Source organism: Sinocyclocheilus anshuiensis, unplaced genomic scaffold (genome assembly GCF_001515605.1).
Source record: "Sinocyclocheilus anshuiensis isolate Anshui unplaced genomic scaffold, SAMN03320099.WGS_v1.1 scaffold1568, whole genome shotgun sequence".
In the NCBI taxonomy this organism is placed as follows: domain Eukaryota; kingdom Metazoa; phylum Chordata; class Actinopteri; order Cypriniformes; family Cyprinidae; genus Sinocyclocheilus; species Sinocyclocheilus anshuiensis.
The window spans coordinates 1,536-16,227 of record NW_015554307.1 but is presented as its reverse complement, the minus strand read 5'-3'; the positions used below and the strand labels follow the sequence as shown (position 1 = coordinate 16,227).

The window sequence follows — 14,692 nt, the reverse complement described above, 5'->3', positions numbered from 1 at the left end:
CAGGAATATTAGACTGCTGTTACTTTAAGAGCCTCCCGGATCCAATATACTGTTAAATTATGTTTGCTTTCAATTAAGACCTAAATTACTGTGTTTACGAGGATACTCGACAGCAAAAACGCATGCTTTTTATGCAAATTATAATTTTTTTGCGACCACGCAGCACAGCAACATCACATGAGTGTGTAACCATGATAGAGATGACAGTCCAAAATCTCTACAGGTTGCCAAATAAAAAATAAAAAAAAAAGTTCAATTCAACTTTATTTGTATAGCGCTTTACACGATACAAATCATTGCAAAAAGCAGCTTTACAGAAAATTAAGTTTCTACAATATATTTAGTAGTAGTTTATCAGTGGTGACTATGTCAAATTGATATACATATTACATATGTAAAAGTTAACAAATTCTAACAATCTAGAGAATCTTTTTTTTTTTTTTTTTGATGATTAGTTCGCCATTGTGATGCATCTCGAATGTGTTTTTGTGTCTGTATGATCCTCACCATTGTTCTTGCTCAAGTTTCAATGTTGGACCTACTATGTGATCTCCAGCTGTACTTTGGCCCCTAGGGGCCTGGCTTTAATACGTTTCCATGGTAGTGGCACCATAAAGTATACAGGTAGACCATTACACATATGCTACACCGTCTATGCTTTAATTAGGTTGGTGATGATGGAGCTACATCTACCTTGTTGTAACTTGTTTACCACTCTCTAACCGAAACCAAGTGTGGTTTGAATCATTGGGTAAAGTCCATTCAACCTTTTAGAGAGGAGCTACGACAACCACAAAAACATAATTCAGGATTGATTACTGAGCTTTTATCAGGGATGGTACTCTACGCTAAGAACAATAATTGCAGTAACGCTTGCTTCTAAACACTGTGATGTTTTCAGAGTTCATCAGCTCCATGCTGATGGCTGGCACGGGCCGATCCCAAGCACACAGTAGGACTTAGTGAGATGTGGAGTCTGGAGATGACATCAATCAATAGGACTGTCTCTCTGCTAACAGTGACAGAGAACTTAGCACACTAACAAACAGTATAGTTAATGCTGGCCTGCAACTATTTTTATAATCAAATCATTTTCCAATGTTCTTCAAACAGTGTCAGATTAAATTATATAATAGTGTATGATAAACATTGAGTGCAAAAAATAGCTGTTGTAACGTAAATATAAAATGTGAAAATGTTGTAAATATAGCTGTGAAATTTGTTTTGCATGCAATGTTCATGGTTTAATTTTAGTGCCAAGTCATGCTATAGATTTTAAGTGCATAACCCGACTCCTATTTCTAAACTTAGCAATTTCTCAATGGAAAACAATATAAAACGCATAACAGACAGATAAACGTACAGTCACGATCATTTTGGATGGTGTTTTTGTCTTTATTCATATAGGACAGTACGGGATCGGAAAAGAAGCAGGAATTTGACGTCCAGCACAACGTGTTTGAGTGCTACAAACATAACAATTTTTTTTATATTGTTTACAAATGGCAAGTTTAGGGTAAAAATTTCTCCTTTTCAGATACAGGAACAGCTGATTAAATGCAAAAAATTAAATGCACAGTCAAAATGTCTTGCATCTTTTTTAGTTGTGCAAAATTATAAAGATAAGCTGCTTTATGGTCATAAAAGTATAGAATCCTTCGATTCTCGAGTCAGTCTGTGCCAAAGGTTACTTAAAGTAATGGGTTACCAGACATGTCAATAAATAGACCCAGAGGGTGATGTATAGTGATGAAAAAAAAAAAAAACATTTATATACATTAAAAAATTATTTTCATTATTATATACATTATTATAAGTATAATTTTTGTTTTTTAATGAAATAAGAATTTTGTATAAGGAAATTTGTTTGTATCTGCTTATTTAACCTTAACCTTATATAACCATTAAGGAAAAATAAATAAAACTAGCATTTATAAATATATAAATAATAATTATTAATTATAAACATTTTTTAAAAATAATAGTACATTAAGCATTTTTTATTATAAAAATTAGTTTGTATTTGCCTACTCTGTTCATCAGTGTTAAAACCATTAAAGAAGAAACCACATCTTCCCCATTTTATTTCTGATTTAAAAAAAAAAGAAAAAGGAATGGATGCAAAAGTACACAGACCATACCTGTGTATTTTTGAAAATGTTTTAAATAACCAAAGTTTCCAAACCACAAGCTAAATACTAACTGTAAAGTGGCAAGATGTCCTGCAACACACACACTTCCTTCTCTAAACATAGTAAAATGCTCTTGTAATAACTTTACTTTGTTTTTGACAGAGTTTTGACTGAAATGATTGCATTCAGCTTCTTTGTTGTGCTCATTGGGATTGACGTTGACATGCATGGACACATTCAATTAAATGTTAAGTTAAATCTATTTTCTGGTCCACCAGCTAGACTGGTCCACCAAACCAGCAGGAACCATCATAAGCCAGCTTGAGCTAGCATGAAATTCTTCTGATCTTTTCAGCAGGTCGGTTGCTGTGTGCTCTTTTCATCATAAATAACTTGATAAGGCAGTTATGGCAGAGTGAATGGAATTTTGTTTTCAGGGTTTTTTCTTGGAAAGAATGTTTCTGGGATACACACAGATGTGTTCTCACACACACACACACACACACACACACAACAAGCAACACAATACAGACATTGACAGGATCCAGTGTGTGATATGCTGCTCAAGGTCAACTCTTATTTGCTATGAAGTGCTCTGTCCTTTCAATCTATCTGGTTATCTCCTGGCTTCCCTGCAAATGTGTGTGTTTGAGTGTGTATATATTGGTTTTACCTCCCAGTAGTATTCTCTCTTACTTATATTTCCTATATTTCCAGGCAAAAACAGCTTCTTTTTAGCTTAGTTAAGCTAAGCTTTAAGTCACACCGTGTGCTGCTTTAGCTTATATTTTTTTCTTAATTTGCTGTGACTTTAGCATTGATTCCAATACATATACTAGTGTATTTCTAAATGTTAGCAAAATTAGCTTTTAGCAGTACAGTATATGCATTGCAATGTTTGTTGTTTCTCTTCCAAGACAACTGGCCAAAATTGCTGATTGTGTTCTATTTTAAGTGTCATATTTAGGTGTAGATGAGCAAATATTTTAATAACCAGGGATGCACATAAGTGCTGCGCGGGTGCACATTCGTGACCAAAATAAAAAAAATTCACTGTGTAAATAAGTTCAGACTGCTTATTTATATACTGACCTGGTTGCTGTTAATGCACAGTCACTATTTTAGATCGACTAACTGTAATATTGTATGATATTTCTATTAGAACTGAAGGCATAGATCTAGGCTATATCCTGCCGGTTTCAGAGTAAAATGCAAAACTTTGACATTTCATTCAATGACACGCTTCACTTGGCAGTGCTAAAACCGGCAGTGTATATCCTACTTGCTTGCCGGAAACCTGCCAAAATAAAGAAAAAACTTGCTGATTTTATGTTTAAAAATGATGAAAATTCAGATAAAATAAAGAAGAAGAAAAAAAGCAAAGTAATAAAGAAATGAAAGAAAATGGAAATGGAAATATTAGTATTGTATTTAAGTGTGCTATAAAATTATAATTTTTTAATACTCACTTTTTTATTTTAAAATATAAATGTATTTTCACACATTTTAATTATTATTTTGTTTATTATTTTATTAAAAAAAGGAGTTCAATAATACAATTAATTGCTATTATTATTTTATTTTTATAGTTATATTTAATGGGTCACACTTTGCAGTGTGAGCACCAAACCAAATCACCAGATGCTTTCATGAGAACCAGACTGAAAAACATATGTGCATCCCTGTTAATGACTTCTTCACTATACAAAACATTGACATCAAATTGCCTAATATCAGGAGAATCTTGTGGTCTGTATTAAAGTTCTTGTGCATGTAATTGGTCTGCTTAGCGGATGTTAAATGCATGATGAAACACACAATTATTATGCTTGAATATCCTTTCTGAATGCACACATTTTCAGTGCTACATTCTCGTTTCACGCCTAGACTATTCACCGCTCTCTCTCCCCTTCGGTTTATCTCTCTCTCACACACTCACACAGTCGACATAAAGAAAGCTAACTACTGTAAGCTTATTTTATTCCCTGGCTGATAACTTTTAAATTTAATATTTCTGCACAGAAAAGAAAATCACATTTTCCTGTGTGAGAGACACTTCCTGTTTTGTGTGTTACGATAAGTCTTCCCATTTTAATTCGTTTTTAAAACATTTTTTTTTATTTCTTGGACTTTGTAAACGTATGAAATACCATGAAAAAACCATGACCATGTGAATCCAAAATTGGAAATGTATGGTGTGTAGTCGATATCTAATAGCTTTAAAGCCATCTATGTTTTTATACACTTCTAAATGTTGATAAATTCACTTATAGCTATTACATATTTAAAATTAATAAGAAATGGACCCAAAAATACTGATTATCTTTGTTGAAAGGACTGTCACATTTTGTTCTACAAGTAATGTTAACCATAGACCTTGTTTTTATGTTAAAAATCAAAATCTGCTTTTGTAAAATTGCAAATGGCTTGAAAATGCCATTTCTCTTATGGATTGTTGGACAAATTAAACTATTTAAAATAAAAGACAAGCCCTTGAATATGTTCTGCCTTAACTTCCTGTTTCAATTGGAAGCATGTCACCACAGGAAAAAAGAATTGCATATATTTAACATTATATATTTCTTTTCATATTATAGGGTCTTTAATAAGGGCTAAAGATAAATGTAGACATGAGTCAGATTTAAAATATTTAAGCTGTACTCCTGAAAATGCAGTTGAGATTTATGTTGCTGTTTTAAATATTGTCCACCTGCAGACTGACAACTTGATCTGCAAGAATGAAGCATCCAGCAAGCAGATAGTCTGTTCTTATTCCTCTAAATAAATAACCATGTCAGAGTGAGTGAGAGAGTAAAACACGCAGAAAGAACTTGCAGCGAGGGCAGAGAAAGATAACATGCAGGAAATTGAGAAAGGATGACAGCTTTGTGTGAGCCAAGAGATGCTCGAGATCTCTGCAGTTCTCTTAACCTTTGCACAGGTCTTAAAGACAGATCCCTTAAATTCACGCTATAAACAGAACGAGAAAATGAGCAATCATTGCACACTCTATACTATACTATATGAGCTCTCCAAACAACCCCAGACCATATCAGGCAATGGTCAGTTTGCTGTCCACAGTGTGATTTGCATACAGTATATATTGTTCATTACAATACAATGCAATTCATTTGTGGTTCACTTCTGCATAATTACTTACCCTTTTGACCATTACAGGTTGCTAAGTCAAGAAAAGATGAGTGCATTATTGCAGATTTGGAATGAGGAGCATATTACAAATCAACTAGGTCAACCGCCTCTATGCAATGGGTTTAACCAGATTGCTTTACTGTAAAATGCATTGTAAAAGTGACAAATTTAAGACATTGTTGCAAATTACTATTACGCAAAGGAAATAATGACAATGAGGCATTTATTATTCAGGTGAGCTGGATTCCAAAGAAATTTTATTTTATTTATTTTATGATTTTATGATTCATGTAATAAAAAATATAATTAATATTCTATCTAAAATATATACCTAATATTGAACATATTATTTAAAGTTTATAATTTTAGTATTGCTGTTATTACTATTATTATTTAAAATGTTAATATTCATATTTTTTCATATTTAATATTATTAGAACTATGGTTTTTACAAAGCCGTTTTTACAAAGCCAGTTCAATGTGGACGACTTCATGTGTATTAAACGGACATGAGCAAAATAGACAATTAAATTATTAATCACAATTATTTGTATTACAGTTAATCACCAGCCACATTTTTGCAGCCTTAACAGCTCTAGTGGAGGGAGAGAGAAGTGCAGTACAGACTGCTACTTCTGCTAACAGACGGACAAACAGATGGAGAAGTGTTTTAAAGCTGTGTGTGTGTGTGTGTGTGTGTGTGTGTGTGTGTGTGTGTGTTAGAGGTTGATTCTGAGTCACTGTACGGCCCATCCAGGAAATGAGCGCCTCTCTGCTTTGCTGCACTAAGGCCTACATCTCGCCTCTCTGTCTGTCTGTCTCTGTTTTACACACACACAGTGGATGAGAATGAACTAGAGCTCCCTCTAGAGTTTCTGTGCATTAAATGCCCCTTTTCTATTTTTAGGAGATAAAGAAAGACTCGAAAAAAGAGGTGAAGAAGGAGTCCAGCTTGGCCGGATCCAAATCAGACCTGTCCAATGGCAGCGCCAGCCCAAAATCAGAACCCAGCCTCAGACCCGCCAAGAAAGGTAGTGTATCTGATCTGTTCCTGATCCGAAAAGTAGTCCAGTGCTTATTCAGCACAAAACACCCACACAAACATCCCCTCATGTCTCACAGGACAGGATTTGGGGGGCGGTTATAGTTTCCGTCGATCCAAGATTCAATTAAACAGAGATCTGGCTCAGGTTTGCTTCTGGCAGATGAAAAGAGTGAGAGTTCAATCAAAAAATACTCTTGTAAAGACACTCAAGCCTTCTTAAATTTGCCAAGTCACCCATACAGGTCCGGAATATGTCAATCAGACTGGTCATGATGGGTGTGTGTGTGTGTGTGTGTGTGTGTGTGTGTGTGTGTGTGTGTGTGTGTGAGAGATTGGGCCTTTGCGAGTAAGTACAGTATTACTCTCAGACCAGAAACCATTTACTCCTACCACTTCCTGAGTGTGATGGTACGTAATTAAACATTATTAAATTTCCCTAACTCAGATAATTACAGAAACTTCACAAATTGTCTTTTTGGGGCTGGTGTGTGAATCCTCTTAATTGGTCAGATTTGAGTTGAAGTGGGTATGTTGTCAAATTAAATTAAATACAAATTCACAATTAAAGAATGATAAAACATAACAATAGGACACTTTGATCTTATAAAAATGAATACATTTTTAGTGATACTGTGTAATCATGTGAAGAAATAATGACTTTCAGTATGATTGCTAAATAATTAATATTACTTGCCTAATTAAACAATTAAGTAAATAAATAAGGTCACAGAGATATGTTTATTTAAAAAAAAACTCTGCCGGATACCTTTTTCACTGTTTTACTTTAAATGGGACAGATACTCAACAGGTTTCTGGAACACAAGCTCTGTTTACAGCCCTCAATTTATATCACCTGATTTTCAGACAACAGCGCTAGTGTAGGTTCATGTGACTTTAATTTGTTTTGCAGATAGAGATGTTCACTTTCAAAGACAATGTGAGGCAAAATATGTGCGTCTCATTGGTTTTCTCCAATGTATTGAAATGTCCAAAGTATTGAAATCTTTAGGCATTCTCAGTGCTTTTATGTCATCAAGATATTATGGTCCTGTGAGGCACGACATTTCGTTCCACTGTATGTCCCCACAACTTGAACTTGTTGAACTTGAACTTGAACTTAATATCGGTAGGTGAGAGCTGGGCTGCCCAATTTCTCCATTCTGTGGAGAACTGAAACTTTGGGTGTCTGTTGTCAGAGGCTATTTGTTGTCATGAGCCACAGAGGCCTGTGTGTTTAGTGAGAAGTCTTGGACCAAATTGTGTAGCTAATTGTTAGCATAAACTAAAGAGAAGAGCGACACCTAGTGCTGGAATGTGTAAGTGCTGCTCTGTTTTTTTGATAGATAGATAGATAGATAGATAGATAGATAGATAGATAGATAGATAGATAGATAGATAGATAGATAGATAATGATTTTTGATTAGATAATGATTAAAATGATTTTTGAAGGATCGTGTGACAGAAATGGCTGCTAAAAATTACAATTTTAAATAGAAAACAGTTATTTTAAATGGTAAAAATATTTGACAATATTACTGTTTTTACTTTTTACTGTATTTTGATCAAATAAATGCAGCCTTGGTGAACATAAAAGACTTCTTTCAAAAACAATGCAAATCTTACTGACCCCAAATTTTTTGAAAGATTACAAACATTATTTATCATTATTTATCTATGTGTATTTCACATAAACAGGTGAGGCAATCAGAAAAAAGCGTTGCAAAGCTGCCTTTAGCTACACTCCGCAGAATGAAGATGAGCTAGAACTGAAGATCGGAGATGTTATTGAGGTTCTGGGAGAGGTGAATACTGCATGACCATCCTAGTCACGTTATAATTATTTATTTATTTCTTTTTTTCAAAGAACCTCTAATTTATTTGTAGTGCTTAAAACCACTTCTGTGTGTGTTTGCTCGCTCAGGTGGAGGAGGGATGGTGGGAAGGCTTTCTCAATGGCAGATCTGGGATGTTCCCCTCTAACTTCACCAAGGAACTGTTGGCCGAGGCTGAAGATCTGACCCCACAGGACGACACACGCAGCACACGAACCAGTCAGTCTGCACCGCACTCACTTGACCACTAAAACTGCTTCCTCATCTTACCAGCTACATGTCTCTGAAGATTTCCAGACATCCAGGCCATGATAAAAATGGAATGGAATTTATTTTGGAGCATATTTTTCTATTTATTGAAGACATATTGTCTTGTGGATGTGGTAAAGCAGCAAGCAGGCAGATGGTGAAACATGAAAGTTTCATCCTGTCGCATATGACATCGTGATTCACACCATTAGGCAAGCGACTCCCACAGTAATTTGCGAGTCTTGTGATGTTACAGAGTGAAATGAGGTTAAGTATGGGGGAATCTCCACCTCCTCCCTACGGCTGATGAAGTCATTTGGATGAGTGGTGAAACATTTTTAATACACGGAAGAAATGCATCCAGATACTTATAAGCTGTACAAAATAACCAGCCACGTCTAACCAATCATCTTTAACCATTCACTTCCTCCCATGCTTTTAAGCAATTACAAGTATTCAATTCAGTTCAATTCAAAACACTTGCTAAAAGAATATGAAATATTTTATTTGTTTAGTTGCATGGCATGTGACCATTAACCAGCAACAGAGAACTGTGAACATGCAAATGTGTTTTTTAAATGATTGAAACATTAACTTAAATTCTCAGGAGGCACTTAACTAAGTATTTTAGGTCAAATGGGTTCAGCTGACAAAAAAGTTTGAGAATCCCTAGCCTAATAAATGTAATTTTTTTTTTTTTGTACTTTTGTTTTAATTAATTTTATTTGCACTGCTTTTGAATAGTATGGGGTCGAAAAGTTTTTTTAAGTTTTTGAAATATTTCTCTTATGCCCACAAAAGGTGCATTTATTTGATAAAAAATACAGTAAAAAACAGTAAACTATTACATATACAACTATTGAAATATTTTTACAATTTAAAATTGTAATTTTGAATCTGAATCTGAAATTATTCTAATATGTTGATTTGATGCTGAATAAATTATTATTAGTAGTAATGTTGAAAACTGATGTGGTGTTTAATATTCTTTTAACTTTAATACATTTTTCATACAGGATTTTTTTAGTCACTGATTAATAGAAATTTCAAAAGAACAGTGTTTTTTTTTTAATTGATTTTCTTTTCAATATTAATCTCTTTACTGTTACTCTTAATCATTTAAATGCTTCTTTGCTTAATAAAAGTATTCCTTTCATTCAAAAAAATCTTACTGAACCCAGAATTTTGAACTTATTTATTGATTATTTATATTATTATTTTTCAAATAAATTTTTTTTTTTTTGTACTTTTGTTTTAATTAATTTTATTTGCACTGCTTTTGAATAGTATGGGGTCGAAAAGTTTTTTTAAGTTTTTGAAATATTTCTCTTATGCCCACAAAAGGTGCATTTATTTGATAAAAAATACAGTAAAAAACAGTAAACTATTACATATACAACTATTGAAATATTTTTACAATTTAAAATTGTAATTTTGAATCTGAATCTGAAATTATTCTAATATGTTGATTTGATGCTGAATAAATTATTATTAGTAGTAATGTTGAAAACTGATGTGGTGTTTAATATTCTTTTAACTTTAATACATTTTTCATACAGGATTTTTTTAGTCACTGATTAATAGAAATTTCAAAAGAACAGTGTTTTTTTTTAATTGATTTTCTTTTCAATATTAATCTCTTTACTGTTACTCTTAATAATTTAAATGCTTCTTTGCTTAATAAAAGTATTCCTTTCATTCAAAAAAATCTTACTGAACCCAGAATTTTGAACTTATTTATTGATTATTTATATTATTATTTTTCAAATAAATTACTGTTAATTACCATATTCTTTTAAGCTGTTACCTTGAACCCATAATACCAATACCAGAAAATTTTCACAAAGTCAATTTCAATGTCACAGCTAAAATTAATATGCTAATGGTCCCAATCATTTATCACTGACCTACTGAGCTTTTACTATTGTGACAGACCTAAACAGCACTCTTGGCAAGGACAGATGGACTCTAACAGTTCAGCTGTGAAGAATGCTGCATGCAAAGGCTGTATGCAAATACTCAAGTCCTCCTTTGAAACTTGTTTGTGTATCTGCAGGTATAAAGGACAGCACCGGCTCAGAGAGTGATGGCGGCGACTCCAGTAGTTTACGGTCTGATACTGGCAGTGTGTCCTCCAGCTCTGAGATTCAGCCCAAAAAGGTTCGGGGGTTCGGCTTCGGGGACATCTTCAAAGACCAGCCTATCAAACTCCGCCCACGATCCCTGGACATGGACGGTGAGGGAGAAAAGGTGAGTTTGTATTATTGGAGTCCCTGTATTTTAATGAAGCAAATTGTATGTGCGTTTTACAACTCTGTAATTACAGTCAGGCCGTCTCTATCTTGGTCCCCTGCGTTTACTCTGCCTTCGGCCCCACAGTCTCTTGTTCATTAAAACCTTCCCGTCTTCCTGTCCCACTGAGAGCGGCATGCATCCCTTTGCTCATTTCCTCATTTTCTCTATCCATCATTAGCTCTCATTATTAGGCCCACATTTAATTTATGTCTTTCATTTCATTTTCAAACATAATTTTATTGATTATTTTGGCTTTGTGTTATTGTGGAAACTTTGCATTTGGTGTGTGTCTGTCTGTTTTTGAGTTCTTGCTCAGAGTTGCGAGTCAGTGTGGTTAGGAAGTCAGTGGCTATGTGTGAAATAGCAAGGTAGCATACTATGCATACTGTTTCTGCAGTATACAGTATGTACCAAATGCATGTGATTTGCTTTAAGAATGCACAAATTTGGTACATTATCAGTTATTGATTTCTTTAAACTTGTCTGTATCGCTTGATTTTGGATAATTAATTATGCATGCTAATTTCCCCTATTTTTGTAAATCTTTAAAAGCACAAATAATTTATTAACACTGTTAAATGTAATATTTAACAAATATTAAAGTAAATATCCATTTTTCATACTCTACATTATAATGTTGTGGGACATAAATTCACTTGATTTTAGTTTAACATTTTATTCTTAAATAAATTTTTAGTTGCATTTTTAACTAGTATTCCTTTCAAAGATAATTAATATAAATATGTAAAATAAATATTTATTGGTTTAAAACAGTGTGCACTACCCTAATTATTGTATCCATAATGCAATGTGTTTAACTTGATTTCCTGCAATAATTGAATCAGGTGTAATATCTTTTTTTTTCTTAGACTTTTTTCTTAAATGATGCAAACTGGTGCGGTCATGTGGAACAATGTGGCTTAATACTGTTTAAAAATGTTTATAGTTGCATGATATGGTTTCAAATGTTAAAACTTGGTGGGGAAGTCGTGGCCTAATGGTTAGAGAGTCGGACTTGTAACCCAAAGGTTGCAGGTTCGAGTCTCGTACCGGCAGGGATTGTAGGTGGGGGGAGTGAATGTACAGCGCTCTCTCCCACCTTCAATACCACGACTGAGGAAAAAAAAATGGCTGCCCACTGCTCCGGGTGTGTGTTCACGGTGTGTGTGTGTTCACTGCTGTGTGTGTGCACTTCGGATGGATAAATGCAGAGCACTAATTCCTAGTATGGGTCACCATACTTGGCCACATGTCACTTCACTCACTTATTTAAAGAAATAGTTGGCAGTATGCAGTAAGCAAGTAATCCATTTCAAATATAACATTTGTGCCTGTGTGTGTGTGTGTGTGTGTGTAGGAAGCAGTGTTGGGCAGTACCGCATTACTTAGTAATGCGTTACTGTAATTTGATTACTTTTTTAGTAACTAAGTAATTTAATGCGTTATAATTTCCAAAATAGTAATCAGATTATAGTTCCAAGCTGAGGTCTCTGTGCGTTACCGCTGCGTTACATCATTGCAGACAGAATGAGAATTAGAGACCTGCTCTCCCGCGGGACAGACGCAACAGAGAGCGGCGCGGGACGAGAATTGATGGGCGAGTGCGTAGAGACTCGTGTGTGTGTGTGTGTGCGCGTGCGGGATGCAGGAGAATAAAATGATTCGCGGGGCTCCCGCAAAATAGAAATACCTAAACATAAAATGTCTAAAAACAAATAAATTGCTATTCATCTATTGCACAAAAGCAACAAGAACAACTAATATAACATAAAAGCGATTAACAGGCGCAAGCATAGGCAGAGTTTCTATTTATAAAATGTGTTTGCAGCGTTAAGCAATGTTGATTTCTGGAACGCATTGGCCAATCAGAGATGTTAGAACCCACTCACCGCTCAAAATGTAGGATTTCCTCTGCAGCACTGAAATTTGAGTGCTCATGAGTCCTCTCATTATAACACAAGAATTGTAAACATTATGAAAGATTCATTATATTTATTGTCTTATAACAGAGCTTTTTGAGACTGCGATAAACTGAGATAAACGGAGCGCCCTTTGCTGGCATTCTGCCATGCCAAACCATGTGCGCAGCAGCCTATGCTTGCATTTAGTTAAAAATAAAAGTGGTTTGTGAATGTTGATGCTTTAATAACAAATATTTATGCTGGAATGTTGTGGCTATTAACACAAAACTTACCTTTTCATGTAAATTTAATGCATGTAACAAAAAAAGTAACGTAACTAGTAATGTAACTAATTACTTTTGAAATAAAGTAATCAGAAAAGTAACTTGATTACTTTTAAAAGGAGTAATCAGTAATTTAATTACATTTTCAGAGTAACTTGCCCAACTCTGGTAGGAAGATGACACACAGATAGCTGATCTGGCACTCTCGGTCACTTAGAAAGGAAGTCATTATCAAAGAGGTGTTTATGGGACGTCTTCCGCACTTTGTGTCTCTCAGCCTCACTTTGTTTAGACCGAAAGGGAAGGAAATCTCTCCAGATCGTCTCTGAATATCTATTATTAGATATTCTAGATTAACTCTTCTACCTGTTACATACAGAGACAATTTTCTAGTTTACAAGGCAAGTGATCAATGGAATATAGAAATCCGATGTCATTTACAAGCTGTAGGTTTATCCATATACAAATTTACCACACCCCTTGCATGGCTCTCTTTCCATATCCACCCCTCTCCTCCACTCTTCCTCTCTCTCTCTCTGAGTGGTTTCCTGACTTTAGGGCTGTTTTAAAGCAGAAGTAGGGCTTGTAAGACTGTAAGAGACTGTCATGACTCAGGGGGGAGTGAACTGAAAGCTTGTTGGAGGTTCCTGTTGCAGGCAGGACTTGCGCACACAGATGCAGGTATCAACACCAGCCATTTCTGAAGGATTGTTTTGTCGTTTTGCGAAAAGGTAAATATTAAATTATCTATTTTTATCTGCATCGCTCTCTCTATCTATTCGTCTTTCTATACTAATAATGTAAAACTGGCTAGAAGTGAGCTGTTAAACGACGACCGAGATGTGTTTGCTTTCATGTGGCTGTAATTTGGGCTTTGAGACACAGCATTAAATTGTTCTGAGGGTGTAAGACATCGTAGGGTCTTCACAGAGATGTCATGAGGCCTTTGAGAAAAGCAGTGCAGTCAGATGTTGTAATGATGTTCCTATTATGTCGTTTAAACATTTGGCTGCCACATGGTGCTTGTTAGTCCGACTCCATCATGACTGCTCTAAATGAGAGGAAAAGGAAGAGAGGGAGAAGGAGGAAGAGTGGGTGAGTTTTTTTTTCCCTCAGCGAACACAGCAAATGTGTGTGTGTTAAAGCCACATTGGGAGCGCGGGATGTTAAAGAGCTTGTTGTATGTTGGGTTGGATTGATTCCCTGCCATGTTTGTGGAAGGACTGTGGCTCCCCTGCCGGAAAGAGGCCAGATAAACAGAGCCAAATGGACAGTATGTTATTCACACACGTTTTCAATGTTTTAATTCACTGGGCCCCTGACAGCTTTTTATGGACTCAGAAATGTACAATATCGTGTACATTTATTAAATTGTGTGTCAAATTATTGCTGATTACTATCAAATAAATGCATCCATTTTTGCAAAAATGTTGTAACCTTCATCAGGGTCAGGATCAGTACTCATAGTTACCTTCATTGATGACCATTAACTTATAGACAGCATGATTATTTTTAATATGAATTAAAATTGATATGAAATGAGTTACTATATTTACATGTTTATAATTTTAAAAATTATATATATATATACATACATACATAATAAATATACACAGAACACACGCATATATTATGCAAATGAAAACTTTTGTATGCGATTAATCGCAATTAATCGTTTGACAGCACTATATTTTATCCACACTATATTTTATCCACAGCACTATCCATTTTATAGTTGTTTATCAACCCCCAGGACCACTAGGTAACTTCGTGGAAGAATTAGATGTGCTGCTCTCAACCTTT

General features: G+C 34.7%; 1 protein-coding gene across 1 annotated transcript in view; it reads left to right on the top strand.

Moving 5' to 3' along the window:
• LOC107671357 (SH3 domain-containing kinase-binding protein 1-like) overlaps positions 1–10,827 on the top strand; it is a 45,135-nt gene extending 34,308 nt beyond the window's left edge. Inside the window, exons 3-6 of the mRNA XM_016464256.1 lie at positions 6,190–6,313; positions 8,024–8,130; positions 8,250–8,379; positions 10,466–10,827. Coding sequence (XP_016319742.1) covers positions 6,190–6,313; positions 8,024–8,130; positions 8,250–8,379; positions 10,466–10,803 — 699 coding nt within the window. The 3' untranslated portion in view covers positions 10,804–10,827. The remainder of the gene's footprint in view (positions 1–6,189; positions 6,314–8,023; positions 8,131–8,249; positions 8,380–10,465) is intronic.
• The last annotated feature ends 3,865 nt before the right edge of the window (positions 10,828–14,692 follow it).